Genomic DNA, 13,025 nt, shown 5'->3' on the forward strand with positions numbered 1-13,025 from the left:
CGCCACCCCTCTACGTCGTAGGCACCTGGCCCTGTCACCACCCGAAGTGGTTCGGCATGTGGCAGGGATATAGGAGGGCTGCGCTGGCTTCCCCCCAGACCCACACACAGAGAGAGAGAGTGCAGGGGTCGCTGGGGCCCTGAGATGCCACGCGTTGAGGAGTGCTCTCGTCACGAGTGAACACGAACGAATTCGCGGCGACAATAGCCAACCCGTGGACGCGGAGAAGGCTACAGAGGAGAGAGCGCAGAGACCCATTCGGGAGGAGGGTGACAGCAGAAGTTCGCTCACGAGTAGCCTTTAAAAGTCCGTGAAGAAGGGCGATGGCGTATCGTGACGGTAATCCCGCTATCCAGCGCGTGTATCGTCGTCGGCCCCACAAACGTCTCACAAGTGCACCTGGGAGCCGCCACGAAGCCAGTCCTTTCCGCAGCTACACGCTGCGTGTTCCCCAAACCACGCATAACTGCCATAGTAGCCGTACACTGGGAGTGGCTGGGGCAACTCATCAATGCGGTGCCAACTCTGCGCGGCGTTTCCATCCCACGCGGTGTATCTATGCCGGTGCAGTCGGCTGCATTCATTCCGCTGGCGCAGCGGCCAAGCACCGGAGGTGCCGGGTCTTCTGAACACAGCTTCACCGCCTTCAAGTAGCTGCTGCTCGGTGACCTTTCTGAGCCGCCGTACTGCCACGAATGAGGTACATGCGCGGTCCGCGGTGTCCGCATCTTCTGCGTGTAGTCCTCTGACAGCTTTCCCATCAGCGGGATGCCACGGCACTGGTGGAAGGCACAGGTGTTGTGCACCGCAAGCAGCGCAGCCTCTGCAGCGCCTTGCTCGGAAAAGGTGATGAAGACGATGCGGCGGCGCTCCGTCGCGTCGATCAGTGGGGCTGTGTCATTGTGCATCGTCACCTTCCTCACAGAGCCGTAGGGGCTCACAAGATGGACCAGGTCCTCCTCCGTCACCTCCAGCGGCACGTTGCGCAGGAACAGCTTGTTCATCCTCAGCCGCTCCTGCCCAGCTGGCGTGTCGTCGTGCTGCTGCTTCGCCCACTGCACAGACACCGTCTTGCCCAGCAGCGGCATCCCGTGGGCATCACGCATCGCGCGCAGCGCCTCCTCGTGCTCCTCGTAGCGCACAAACGCCGTTCCAAGGCTCTGGCCACTGTAGATGTCGCGCATCACCATCGACGAGGTGATGTTGCCGAAGGCGGAGAAGATCTCGCGCAGACGGTTGTCGTCCACCTCGCGGGGCAGGTAGCGGACGAAGAGGTTCGTGCTGCTCGGCGTGAAGGAGCTCTTGTGCTTGTGGGGAGAATTCTTAGACATCTTCTTTCTCGCGTGTCGAGGACGAAAGGATAGTTATGGAGGCGCTGCTGTGTGCAAAGTGGGGAAGCGAGGACGCTGATCGGGCCCAGATGTATGTAAGGCGTTCCGGTCTGTGTGTGTTTGTGTGTGGTGCGACGCAGATAGCGCGGCAGAAAGTCCTTGACACGTTGCTGTTGTGGGTGTTGTTTTTTTTTGTTTTGTGGGCGTGAGAGAGACATCCGTGCAAGGGGAGAGACCGGGGCGAAAGGAGGAGCGAAAATGGGAGGCGAGCAAAGTGTTGACGGAATGCAGACGCACCCCACGCAGAGGGGGGCCTCGCGCCTTTCGTTGCACCGTAAACGTGTTACGGTGGATGCAGCTCCTCCTCTCCCGTTGGTCTCGCCGAAGGGCGTCCTCGTGTGGCAGTGCGCCTGCGTTTTGTGTGGTGGTTTTTTTTTGCTTCGCCCGTTGCTGTTTTCTTAAGCTAAGAGGTGTGAGCAAAGGCGCGCAGCTGCGCTGCCTGGCAGGGTATGTGTGCGTACTGACGAGGCAGGAAGGTGCGCATAGCGGTTTGTATAGGTGCGCGCATTTGTGCTTACAGGTGAAAATCCAGCGCCAAACCCTGGGCGTGTGCGCATGGAGGGAGGGTGCAGCGTTCAGCAGAGGAGAAGGCCATGTAACAAGACCCGAGGTTCGAGGTTAAGGCGAATATTCTACATTTTGGAGAGATAGCGAAGATGCATGTCGACCCCGCCGCAAAACTTGTCGCTCGACAGCAGCAGCAGCCTTCACCACCTTCACAGATGGGAAAGATCGAGTCGTTTAAGATAGAGAGGGGGACCGAGAGAGCACCTCAGACACCGCTAGAGGCTCCATCGCCTTATATTCTCTCTCTCTCGGAGCTGCGTTGCAATATTCGGGGCTCCCTCCTCGTTTATTTCCTGCGCGTCAGTGCGCTCTGGGTGGGGGCGGATGCCTCCAGTGACGGGAGTGGTGATTCCGCGAGACTGAAGCATTCCCCTTGGCGGCGGGACGTGGGTTGAGCTACATCGGAGGCCGTGTTGGCATTCTGTGTTCTCTCTCTGCATTTTCATTCTTTTGCTTTCTAGTAAGCCTCTCTTTTTCGTTCAGTTCATCAGTGCAGCCGCACTGCCCGTGTCTCACGCCTCGCACCCGTGCCCTTCCCTCCCTATAGAAATTCTCCCCGCACGACAGCCACTGTGATACTGGGAAAAGGAGGGAGGCACGCACACCAGTGGTAGGCTAACGCGCATCCTCACCGAGCACTTTTTCTTCGTCGAGTGCACGTACTTGCCCCGTCCTTCTTGCGCGAAAACCAGGAAAGGCAACAGGCGAGCGAAACTCGAACAGAGAGACTCAGCGAGCATTTTCGGAGAAATGGCGACAGAGAAAATGAGGGGCACGAGTAGGTCAGCGTAAGAACACAAGTCAACGCACAGATTCAGCTGCATTTTGGTCGAGTACGCCTCAAGAGAAAGCGTGCATGCAAAAGGGAGAGGGAAGTAGAGCACACGTCACAGCAAACCTAGAAGCGGCGAGAGAATAAAAGCCGTCGCACAACATGTAGAGGGAAGACAAGGAGGAGGGGGGGGGCGTGAAAGAGGGGGGAACGAGGCCGGGGGCGGAGGGAGGGAGGGAGAGAGGGGGGAAGAGGATGCGGTAGATGATGTCGGGGTTCAAACAAAAAAGAAGACGTCCGTAGAAATATCTTTGATTTGCCGTCCTTTCCCTTCCCTTCCTTTCTGTGTGTGTGTGTGTGTGTGTGTGTGATTTACGTTGATCATCTTCCTCTTTGTTTTTTTTTGGCTGCTGGCGTGTGTGGGGGAGGGGGATGAGTGGGCGCGTGTGTAGGGGCGGTGGCGGTGGAGCAGACTTGTCCAGCGAGAGAGAAGGCGAAAAAAAAAAGACAACAACCAACAACAAAACAAAACAAAAACGGATGAGGAAAGATCGAAAAAAGAAAAGAAGAGGGGGGAAGGAGAGAGAGATGGGGAGGGAGGAGGAGTCGCGAGGGATAAAGGCAACGCACGAAGGAAACAACAACAACAACAAAACGAAATGGACGTAAAGTAAAATCATGAAGGAGGAGAAGGTGAGGGTGAGGGCGAAACGAAAGAAACAAAGAAAAAAGGGAACAAGGCAGGAGATCGGAAGACTTACAGGCGAGGAGGGGAGAGGGAAGGCAACGCCAGGCGGCTGCAGACGAAAACGAAGACGACGACGCAAAACACGGTAACGCACGCAGGCCCACAAAAGGATGAGGACAAAAGAAGAGCGCAAGAAGCACATACAAGGCTGCGTCGTCCATTTTTCTTTTTTCTTCGTCAGTTGCTGCTGCTGTCGTTGGAACACTTTGTGGAAGGAAAGACGCTGGAGGCGAGAATGGCGGTGTGCCGGGAATTTTCGTAGGGCACGCAAGCTAGAGGGTCAGAGTGCGACAAGGAAGTGCGTGTGAGCTCTCGCGTGGAGGTAGGTTGGCGTGTAGCTCGGACGGTCACGCAGAGATGCGCACACGCCACGTTGCCCCTTTTCCATAAAACACTCCCTACGTGCGCAGCAGGAGCTCTTCTCTTCGCGCACTCGCCGCGTTGTCTTTTCGACCGTGGCCAAGCACTCACACATGTATTCATCCGCGCACGGAGGCAAACCAATGTTGACGCGCGCACTCGCGCATACACAGAGACACGGCCCACGTACGCCGCAAAACACAGACCCTGATGAAGGCGAAAGGGCAACGGAATCACAGGAGGGTAGCAGCGTGGAGCCACAGAAAAAAAGAGAAAAAAGCGCGCGCATTTTGTATGCATGCGGCTTGTGTGTGGGGAAGAGACAAGGTTGATGGTGGCGAGGCAGAGAACTCACTCTTGTGCACCGTGTGCACGTATTGAAAAGGGTGCCAAGAAGAATAATGTACACAGAAAATCAAAAGCCACCACACACCACCACCATCTAAGCAGCAACAAGACGTGAAAACTAAAACACAGCAAGGGAGAGAGGGGGAAGGAGGAGCGGGATAAAAGAAACTCGAAGAGACAGACGGAACAACGAGCATTTCGTGACGGGGAAGACGAAGAGCGCCTGGCGGGCATCGCCTCCTCACCGTACCTGCTTCGCGCATCTCCCTTCACGTGGCCCACTGCCTCCCCACCCACCCCTCACCCCCTCCACAGTCCATTAGTTGCTTCCCATGTTTGCTGTTGTGTTTGGGAGGGGGGCGCATGCACCGCCAAAAATGCGCACTCAGAGCGTCTGTGGGGAGAATGGGAAAGAGGAGAAGGGCATTCGCCGCTGGGGGTTCGAAAAAACAAAAATCGAAGGACGATGGAGACAGATGGGGTGGCAATGGGTAGGGGAGGGGGGATGGCAGTAGCGAGAAGAGAAGCACGTGCAAGTGGGGGTGAGGGAGGGATAGCGTCACGTAAGCACACGCCGCAATGAAGGAGAGCTTTGAAGCAAAAGGAGGCACAGCATAGGAAAAAAAGGAGGAGAGACCGCAGACCCTTCATCACCCCACCACAACAAAATACAGACACACTGGTAAGGGAGCCCGCTGGGGCAGGGAGGTCACGGCGCTGGGCATTCTGCGCAGCGGCACGCACATACAAAAGTGCACGCACAAGAGTCACCGAATCCTCTGCCCTCCTCTCTTCGCTTTTTTACCATCACCACAGCGGCACGGACGAAGGGAGGAGGAAAGGAGGAGGAGCGTGCGTAAAAAGGATGTCGGCACGAAAGCCAAAGGTGAACAGGCATGAGCTCCAATCGCACGGCATTCCTCTCTCCCGCAGGGAACAACGACCACGAGGGCTCGCCAGTGTCCGTGTTTTGGCTTCGTGTTGGCAACCTTTGCTGCCAATCCTTCACGTCTACACCATTCCATCGCACCCACTGGCACTAAGACAGCCACCCCGCAAAGAAACTGGATAGAATCTATCCACGGTGCCTCGGCGTAGCTGCGCGCGTGCCTGCAGCGCGTACGCCCGCTTGATATAGCGAGAAGAAAAAAAAGAAAGCCGATCAGAGAAGAAAGTGCGAGAAAGCAGAGACTAAGAAAAAGCGCCTCAAAAGACGCGCTGCCAGCGCGTCTTCGTCAGCACAACAGACACGACAGGGAAGTGAGCACAAAATTCACAAAGGGCGCATGGCCAAGAGTAAAAACACAGGAGCTGTGAATAGGCGCCTTGAACGGGAGGCGAACGGAGCACTGCTCATTCAAAGGCAAAGAGAAGAAGTAAGGGACATCTGCGAGCCTTTGTCCTTCCCGCCACGCGTCCTCTTGCAATCATGGCGCACACAACCACAAGAACTGCGTGCTGGAGTGAATACTATATGAACACCGTTGCATGCAGAGCTGTCTCGCCGTTTTTCCTCTCTTCTTGTCATCGTAGCTTTGTGCGGCAGACACCCACCTACCCACACACACACACACACGCCAATCAATGCAACAGCACCGAGAGAGGAAAGAGGAGCGCACAGTATACGTACAAGACAGTGTAGAGGGCAGATGGACAACGAAAACACTCTTGAAACGGCGATGGGAGTGTTTATGCCCTTGAGTGTTAATGCGGCTGGCTCGGTAACGCTTCGCATCTCTCCCTCTCTCACGCTTTCCTCCTTCCACTTTCCATCTGACGATGTTTTCATCCGAGGTGTCTGTGCCTGTGGGCGCTATGAGAAGGCGACACAGGCCAATCGAAAACGGCGCGCAGCTGATAGCGAAATCGAATACATGCAAACAACAAAAAAAACGACACACAGGCGGAGAGGGAGCGGCCAAAGGAAGTGCGCGCGGCAGTCATTTTCCACGTCTGGCGCGGCGTTCATTCCGTTTTTACCCCGCATCTGTTTCTCTGTGTGTGTATTTGTGTTCTTCATACTTCACCCGACCCACTTCGCACGCACACCCACACGAAGAGGTACACAGACCGACGACCCGACCCCTTTTTCTGCGGTTTGCTGCTTCCCTATCCATTCTTTTTTTTTCATCGTTTGAAGCACTAGGCCTCTCGATGCACTACTCTGCACCTCTGTGAGCATCCCCTTCACCGTCGCTGCCCCTTCTGGTGCTCTCGAGGAGAGGGAGTGTGCGTTAACGGCGCTCTCCTCTCTCACAGGGGAGATGTCCGCTCGCTGCCCTGTCGCGAAAAGGGGTAAGAAAATGAAAAGCAAGGAGATATTTCCGACGTTGACACACACACACACACATACACACATACATACACGCACACAGAAGTGCATCGACACACCACCAAAGAACAAGAAAAAAAAAACGAGAGAACGAGCATTGCCAACTGGGCCGCTCACCTTTACCGCCCGCGCGAACGGATTCAAGCGACGAGAGAGAGAGAGAGAAAAAAAAAGGAAAGCAAGAAAACATAAAACGCGCACGCTGCACGAGTACGAACAGCGATGTACAACGAAACGGTGGAGACAACCCCCATGCACGTGCGCATCTCCTGAAATAAATAAATAAAACCATACCAGCCTACGCGAAAACAAAGGGGCACACAGCGAAAAACAAATTGCAAACAACAACGAAAAAGCAGACGTAAGGCTGGGAAGAATAAAGGCACAAAGACAAGGCTGTGCCCAACACGGAGCCTCGCCAGTGCACCGAGGGATCAATGAAGAGAGAAGCGTGAAGGGAGAAGGTGAAAGGAAAGGGGAAAGGGATGCAGGAAACATAAGCCAGCGCATCGCCATCACTCTACTCGGACGCAGACGGACGGGGGGACATCTGAAGAGGCTGCGCAGCAAGTAGAGCAAGAGGAAAGCGCTATGGAGTACAGGCACAGAGTGTTCGAGAGAGATGGCGAAGCTACAGCAAGAGAAGCTCCTCTGTGCATCGATGAGCGCACACACGCGCCACATAAAGGCTGCAACGTCTAACGCACATGCTCAGACACCTACATATCGGCATCGCTATCACATCACAACATGCACACATCCCTCGCTCAGCGCCAAAACACCGAAGCAGCAGCACACACCCATCAGACCGAGTTCCGTAAAAAGAAAAAGTGAAAGGCTCACACACATGCACACGCGCACAAGACATTTAAAAAAGGCGACAATGAAGGAAAGATATCGAGCTTTGCTCCCCTCGTCCGCTTCTCCTCTCCACCCGCCTCATGCGATGAGATCCCGTACGCGAGCTTCATCGGGTATACACACACGCACAGAGAGAGGAGACTTGCCGCATTATGCACATTCCCAGCAGCACCACAAGGGGAAGGGGAAGGGAGAAGAACCTGCCAGTAATACAGACACGCACCAAGAGGCACGCAGAGAAAAGCAGGCGTTGACCCTGAAGTCAGACGGATGAAAGATCATTTGCACTGTAATGCCCAGCAACGACAAGAAAACGAAGCACACGGGGATCGAAGAAAAAGGCGAAGGCGAGACGGAAGAAGGTCCCGACGAGTGAGCGTTCCGTTCGCAGACCGACTCTGCGGCACACAACACACATGCACGGAGCGATGGATGCACACAGATGTGGTGCCATCTGGCACACACACACGCCTTCAGACTCAAGCCCACGTCTCACTGTGTTGTGGGCGGTGGACAAGAGGAGCAAAAAGGGGAAATTTCCGAGCATCCAGCGGGGTGAGCGCGCGCCGCGGGGCGCTCGATGGTGATAGATGAGCGAAACCAACGAGGCACGGCACGGCGTATTTACGGGCCAAGACAGAAAGCCTTCTCGCGTCTTTGTCTTTTTCTTTGCGTCCGTGCGCAGAAGCCCTCTTCGCACCCGTAACCTGCCGTGCCTGTCATCCACCACCACCCCCACCCGCCACCGCCTTTGCCGTCACGCTAGCTCGAGCGGATGAAGCCAGGGCAGCAGAAAAAACGAAAAGACCTTTGCCGCCGTCAACCAATTCTTGCCTGCCACGCGAGCCACCGCCATCTCTCGCCCTGATCCGTTTTCTGTCTCTCTCTCTCTCTCACAGCAGCTATAGAACTTCGCCGCTCCACATCGGCTGCTGCGATGCGCCTGCATAAGAAACGAGGCTAACAAAGAACAAGGGAAACAAGGAAAGTGCTGCCAACCACCTCGACAACGTCCGAAGCAGCCGAAGAAACCCCGAACGAGGTCACCAAGAGAGATGTCTACACGACATGGTGCCCACATGTGAGAAGCAAATAAAGAGAAGCCCCGGATGAGCACAGAAAAAGGGAGGGCGCTTGCCGTCGAGCACCGCCAGTTCGCGTTGCCTCCTTCGTGTTCGCCTGCCTCTGCTACGTCGCTTGTACCCTCCCTTTCGGTATACTGCGGGCTCCTCCGCAAGATGCGATGGGCCGCGGAACAACAACGAGAACACTAAAAACGTACGCGCATTCGACCACACACAACCGACCTCAGAACGCCAAATCACTTCGCCCGTATATCCACTGAGTGATCGACAAGTCAACCGATAGACGCAAACAGCCATCGCTCCCCTACCGCTGTTGGGCTGCCGCCAAGTCCTGGCCGTCGAACGGGTTCCTCCTGGCATTCCCCGCCCTTTCCTTTGGTTGCGTGCGGCGCGATCCGCGTCAGAAGGGACTCGGGCGAACAACATGCCCTGATCCACAGCGGGCCGCGTCCAGGGTCCTGCGCTCGAGCGCGCGAGGCGTGTGGCGCCAGTGGTGCGGGTAGCAGGGCGTCGCCCATGCACATGCCGCATGAGCCCAGGGGGGATGTTGAGCAGCCCCAGGTCACAGCCCCCTGAGGCCCTGTGCACGGCCCGTATGCCATGCTTCGCCCTCGGCCGCCTCAAGCCGCGGCATTCCATCATGTCGCGTGGAGACTCTTCACGCGGAAGTCTGGAGGACTCGGATGGTGCCGGTCGGACTGCTCTCGTCGTGCTCTTCCACCATCTGCGCCTCATGAGCCTACGCGGTCAGACGCAGGGGACGCCGCATGCCTCGCACACACATGCACGCTGGTGTTGATCGGTATAGATCTCCTCGCCTCCCTTCTCGTCCATCGCTCGTGCTCTGCTGGCCACTGCGTCCTTTGCCCGGGATGGGGCACACCGTGCCAGCTGTGGTTAGCCGCGCGTGTGCACAGTGCGCACATTCCTGCACATTGGCGCCTGATTCAGGACGGCGCTGTCGCCTGAGGGGTCGCTGTCGTCATCGTGCAGCTTCTGCCAATGCCATGGACTGCGCGTGTCTGGATAGCGTGCCCCCATGTGCCGCGACGGGTGGGGGCGCGGCTATGCGCCGGTGGCGGCATCGGGCATGCGCCTGCGTGCATAGAGCCCACACCTTGTCCTTCTAAGGTCACACAGGGAGGGGGCAGCCGTAGACACACGGCGCAGAAAGCCCGTGCAGCGCACGGGTAGGATATGCGTAGTCACAACACTGCATGCAGGGTCATGTCGTGAAGAACGACGTGTGTTGCGACACCCACCCGGAGCGATCCACAACGCTTGCGTAGCATACCGGGCGCCACGCCGGGCGGGATGCCCTCATAGCAACCGTGGTCGGGGGCGTGGATGCCGCAGTGCTAGCGGTGTCGTTGGCAGCACGCCATCTTGCCGCTGCCAGGAGCCAAAGTAGGGACAGGTGCCCGTGTCAAAGGGGAAAAAAGAAAAAAACGTGATGTGGACGGGGGCGTTCGAAACCAAGAAAAACGCTAAAAGCCGTCGTCTCGTCGTCGTTTATAGTGTACATGGCACGTGAGTTGGCAAACGGAAAGAAAAAAAAAACAATCTAGAGAAGGAAGAGGAAGCGCGCATGACGGAGCATCACGCACGCACACACACACAGAGACACAGCGGAGGGAATGAGTGGGAGTGGTGTGAGCGAGGAGGGAGGGTGGTGTCAGGGCGAACGAGATGTCCTCTTGGCAGAATGCATGCACCCCATGCAGACACACCGACACAGAGACACACTCATCGCGTCGAGGACGCATAGAAAGGAGAGGATTCGAAAAAAAAAATTGGAGACAGCGGCATAGATCAAACAAAAAAAAGAAAACGAAATGATCTACGGACGCGGCTCAGGGTTGCAGAGGACACGCACAGATACCGACTACTCCAGATGCGGAAAACTTCGTGTTCTTTCGTCTTTTTTTTCGACTCTCTTCCTCCAACGTTTTGAGCACATCATTTCGCCGCTCCTTTTTTCGTTTTTTTTCGGCCGGCTCTTCTGTCTGCTGTTTCGCCGTGCTCTGAGCGGCCTCGCCCTCTGTGATGCGCATGTCTTCTTCCTCGACTTTTGTCGGGGTTCCCTTCGGCGCCACTTCGGGCGTTTTATTTTTTTTCTTCGGATTGGCTCCAGTGGCGCACTGGGCCGTTCTTGTCCTCTTTTCCTTCCCCCCAAGAGTCGGTAGCGCTCGGCCATGGTATCCTTCCACTGGTGAGGGGTGTCGCCACCTAGCCTGGTGGCTGGTGACCATGCCTGGGAAGAGCGCTGGCGAGCAGCAGAGAAGAGAAAAGCAAGAAGAAAAATAGAAGACAAAAAAAAATCATCGCCCAGGTCGCCAAGAGCGCATGCGCACCAGCAGGGATCTGTGTGGGCCGGTGTCTGCGTAGTTTTACTGTTCTTTTTTTCTTCGATAAAGGCGGGGAGGGGTGGGCAAGAGAAAAGCGCAAAGAAAAAACGAAATGGGGCCAACACCGCTGGCAGTGGTACAGGAACAAGAAGAACACATCAGCTAAAAGAAAAAAGGAAACAAGGTGTGGGAGGGAGAGAGAGAAGGAGGGCGGCAAGAAGAATGATGACGCGGGTAACAAAGGAAAAAGGCATTAAAAAAAACACCGACAGGGGTGCGCGCGGGCGACAAGAGAAGTTCGTCAGCAGCCCCAAACCACACGCACACACATCAACGGCAGTGGGACACACAACACGAGCTCATAGAGAGAGCACACACGCGTAAGAAGGGGGAAGAAACACGTGCACGCACGAAGGAACAATCTAAAGAAAGCATAAACCGAAGAGAAGGTGAGTGTATGCACACACGTGCACCAAGAGAAGCCAAGAGGGTCTGCTGAAACACCGCAGCAGCGAGCATGTGCGCACGTACACAAGGGGGGGCACCACCAGGGTGGCGGATCATGGGGGGAGGCAGAGGGGGAAGAGAGGAGCAGTATTTGGTGGAAGGTAGGCGCTGCAAAGGGCAATCAAAAACGGCAGGAGGGCAAGCAAAACGCGCGGGAGCACTGGAGAGAGAGAGCTGCAACAAACGAGAAAGCCGCCTTCCTGCCAAGTGTGCGGGTGGGCAGAGGGTCCCTCGCCAACGCGGACGACAGCACGCAAGAAGACGGGCGAGGAGGAAAAGGCAGAGAGTTAGTGACAAACTCGAACGAAAAGAAGAAACTTTCACCCCAAAAGGTCATGTTGGACGGAATACCTGAAAAGGAATGAAGACAGTCAACGTGTGAGCATGAGGGGCAATGCCGCCATACGTTTGTGCCCAGGAGGCTTGCGTGTGAAGCTGCAGGGACGCAGATTAATCTGCATCCTACATGATGGCGCTCCATGTACGAGGAGGGCAGGACATGGCTCACGATACAACACATATGTGGTCTCATTTCACCCTGTGCGCGTGCACTGCCCTGTCGTTTCACGGCTGGTATCTCACCAGCGAACGACACTCGGTCGCCATCAACATCTCCGCCAGTGCCACAGCCTGCAGTCACGTACAATTCCTTTCGTTCCGATGCTCCATTGGAGGCCAGTCCTTCATCCTCCCACACTCGTGCCGGTTAAGCATGTTTATGAGACTCCTGTGCGCAGATGCACTCACGAAGGGCAATGGAGAAGCAAGTGGGAAGGGACGGAGCCAAGCAAGGCGCGAAACCAAGAAAAAAATCTTTATTTTTTAAGAAAAGAAGCCCGTCGATTGCATGAAAAAGAGGTGTACCAAAAGAAAACGCGCACACACACACATACACACGCAAATAGGGACGGACACGGAATAGATGGGGTGGCGGGTGGCGGTGTAGAAGGGGGGAAGCGGAAAAGTCCGAGAGAGAAGACGCAGTATACTGCACGTCCCTTGCGGTTCGTCCTTTCGCTCCCGGGTCGAAGCTTCCCGCGCGCAACAGCGTATATCGGTGGTGTGGGGGGGGAGGGGGGGCTACACTTTTCAGTTTCTCCTCTTGGAAAAGAGGGCGTCTCTCACCGACGGAGGTAGCTGCATGCTCTCTCTCTCAACAGAACATCGGGTGCTTGGACGAACTCTGGTGTTCTAGTGCTAGGCAGGAAAACGACTGGGTTGACAGAAAGACGGGCCGGCCGGCAAGAATACGTAGACGAAATAAGCACACATACACACAAAGGAAAAAAACGCAATGTAAGAAAGCATGAAAAGGTCCAAAGAGGGGGGTGAGGGGGGAGGGTGTGTGGCACGAGGCACAGGGGTGCGAAAGAAGTGCATAAGGCCCTCCCCTCCCTCCCCCCACGCCTAGACACGAAAAAAAAACGAAGCCTTGTGCAGGTGACGCCAGAGATAAAGTAAGAAGGATACATGAGGAGAAGCGCCGAGGGAGGATAGAGGAATAGAGCTCCCGTCGGTGTGCACGTGTGGCGGTGAGGAGGTCGTGGAGAGGCAAAAAAAAAAGGAGTGGAGGGGGTGAAAGTCGCACCAAGACAAAGGAGTAAAACAAAAGAAATGAAATGACCATCCTTCCAAGGTGATAGAGATACATACACACCTACCGTGACACACGTCCGGGGCATCGCCGACACGAGCACGATCGATGG

The 13,025-nt window shown here is 55.8% G+C and overlaps 1 protein-coding gene across 1 annotated transcript; it reads right to left on the reverse strand.

The window, feature by feature from the left end:
• Positions 1 to 287: 287 nt before the first annotated feature.
• Positions 288 to 1,331, reverse strand: LMXM_18_0180 (hypothetical protein, unknown function; the record flags this gene model as incomplete). The annotated part of the gene is made up of 1 exon (XM_003873983.1): positions 288 to 1,331. One exon carries the CDS (start codon positions 1,329 to 1,331, stop codon positions 288 to 290), a length of 1,044 nt encoding a protein of 347 aa, XP_003874032.1.
• Between the last annotated feature and the right edge of the window lie 11,694 nt (positions 1,332 to 13,025).

Source organism: Leishmania mexicana, chromosome 18 (genome assembly GCF_000234665.1).
Source record: "Leishmania mexicana MHOM/GT/2001/U1103 complete genome, chromosome 18".
NCBI classification, from domain to species: domain Eukaryota; phylum Euglenozoa; class Kinetoplastea; order Trypanosomatida; family Trypanosomatidae; genus Leishmania; species Leishmania mexicana.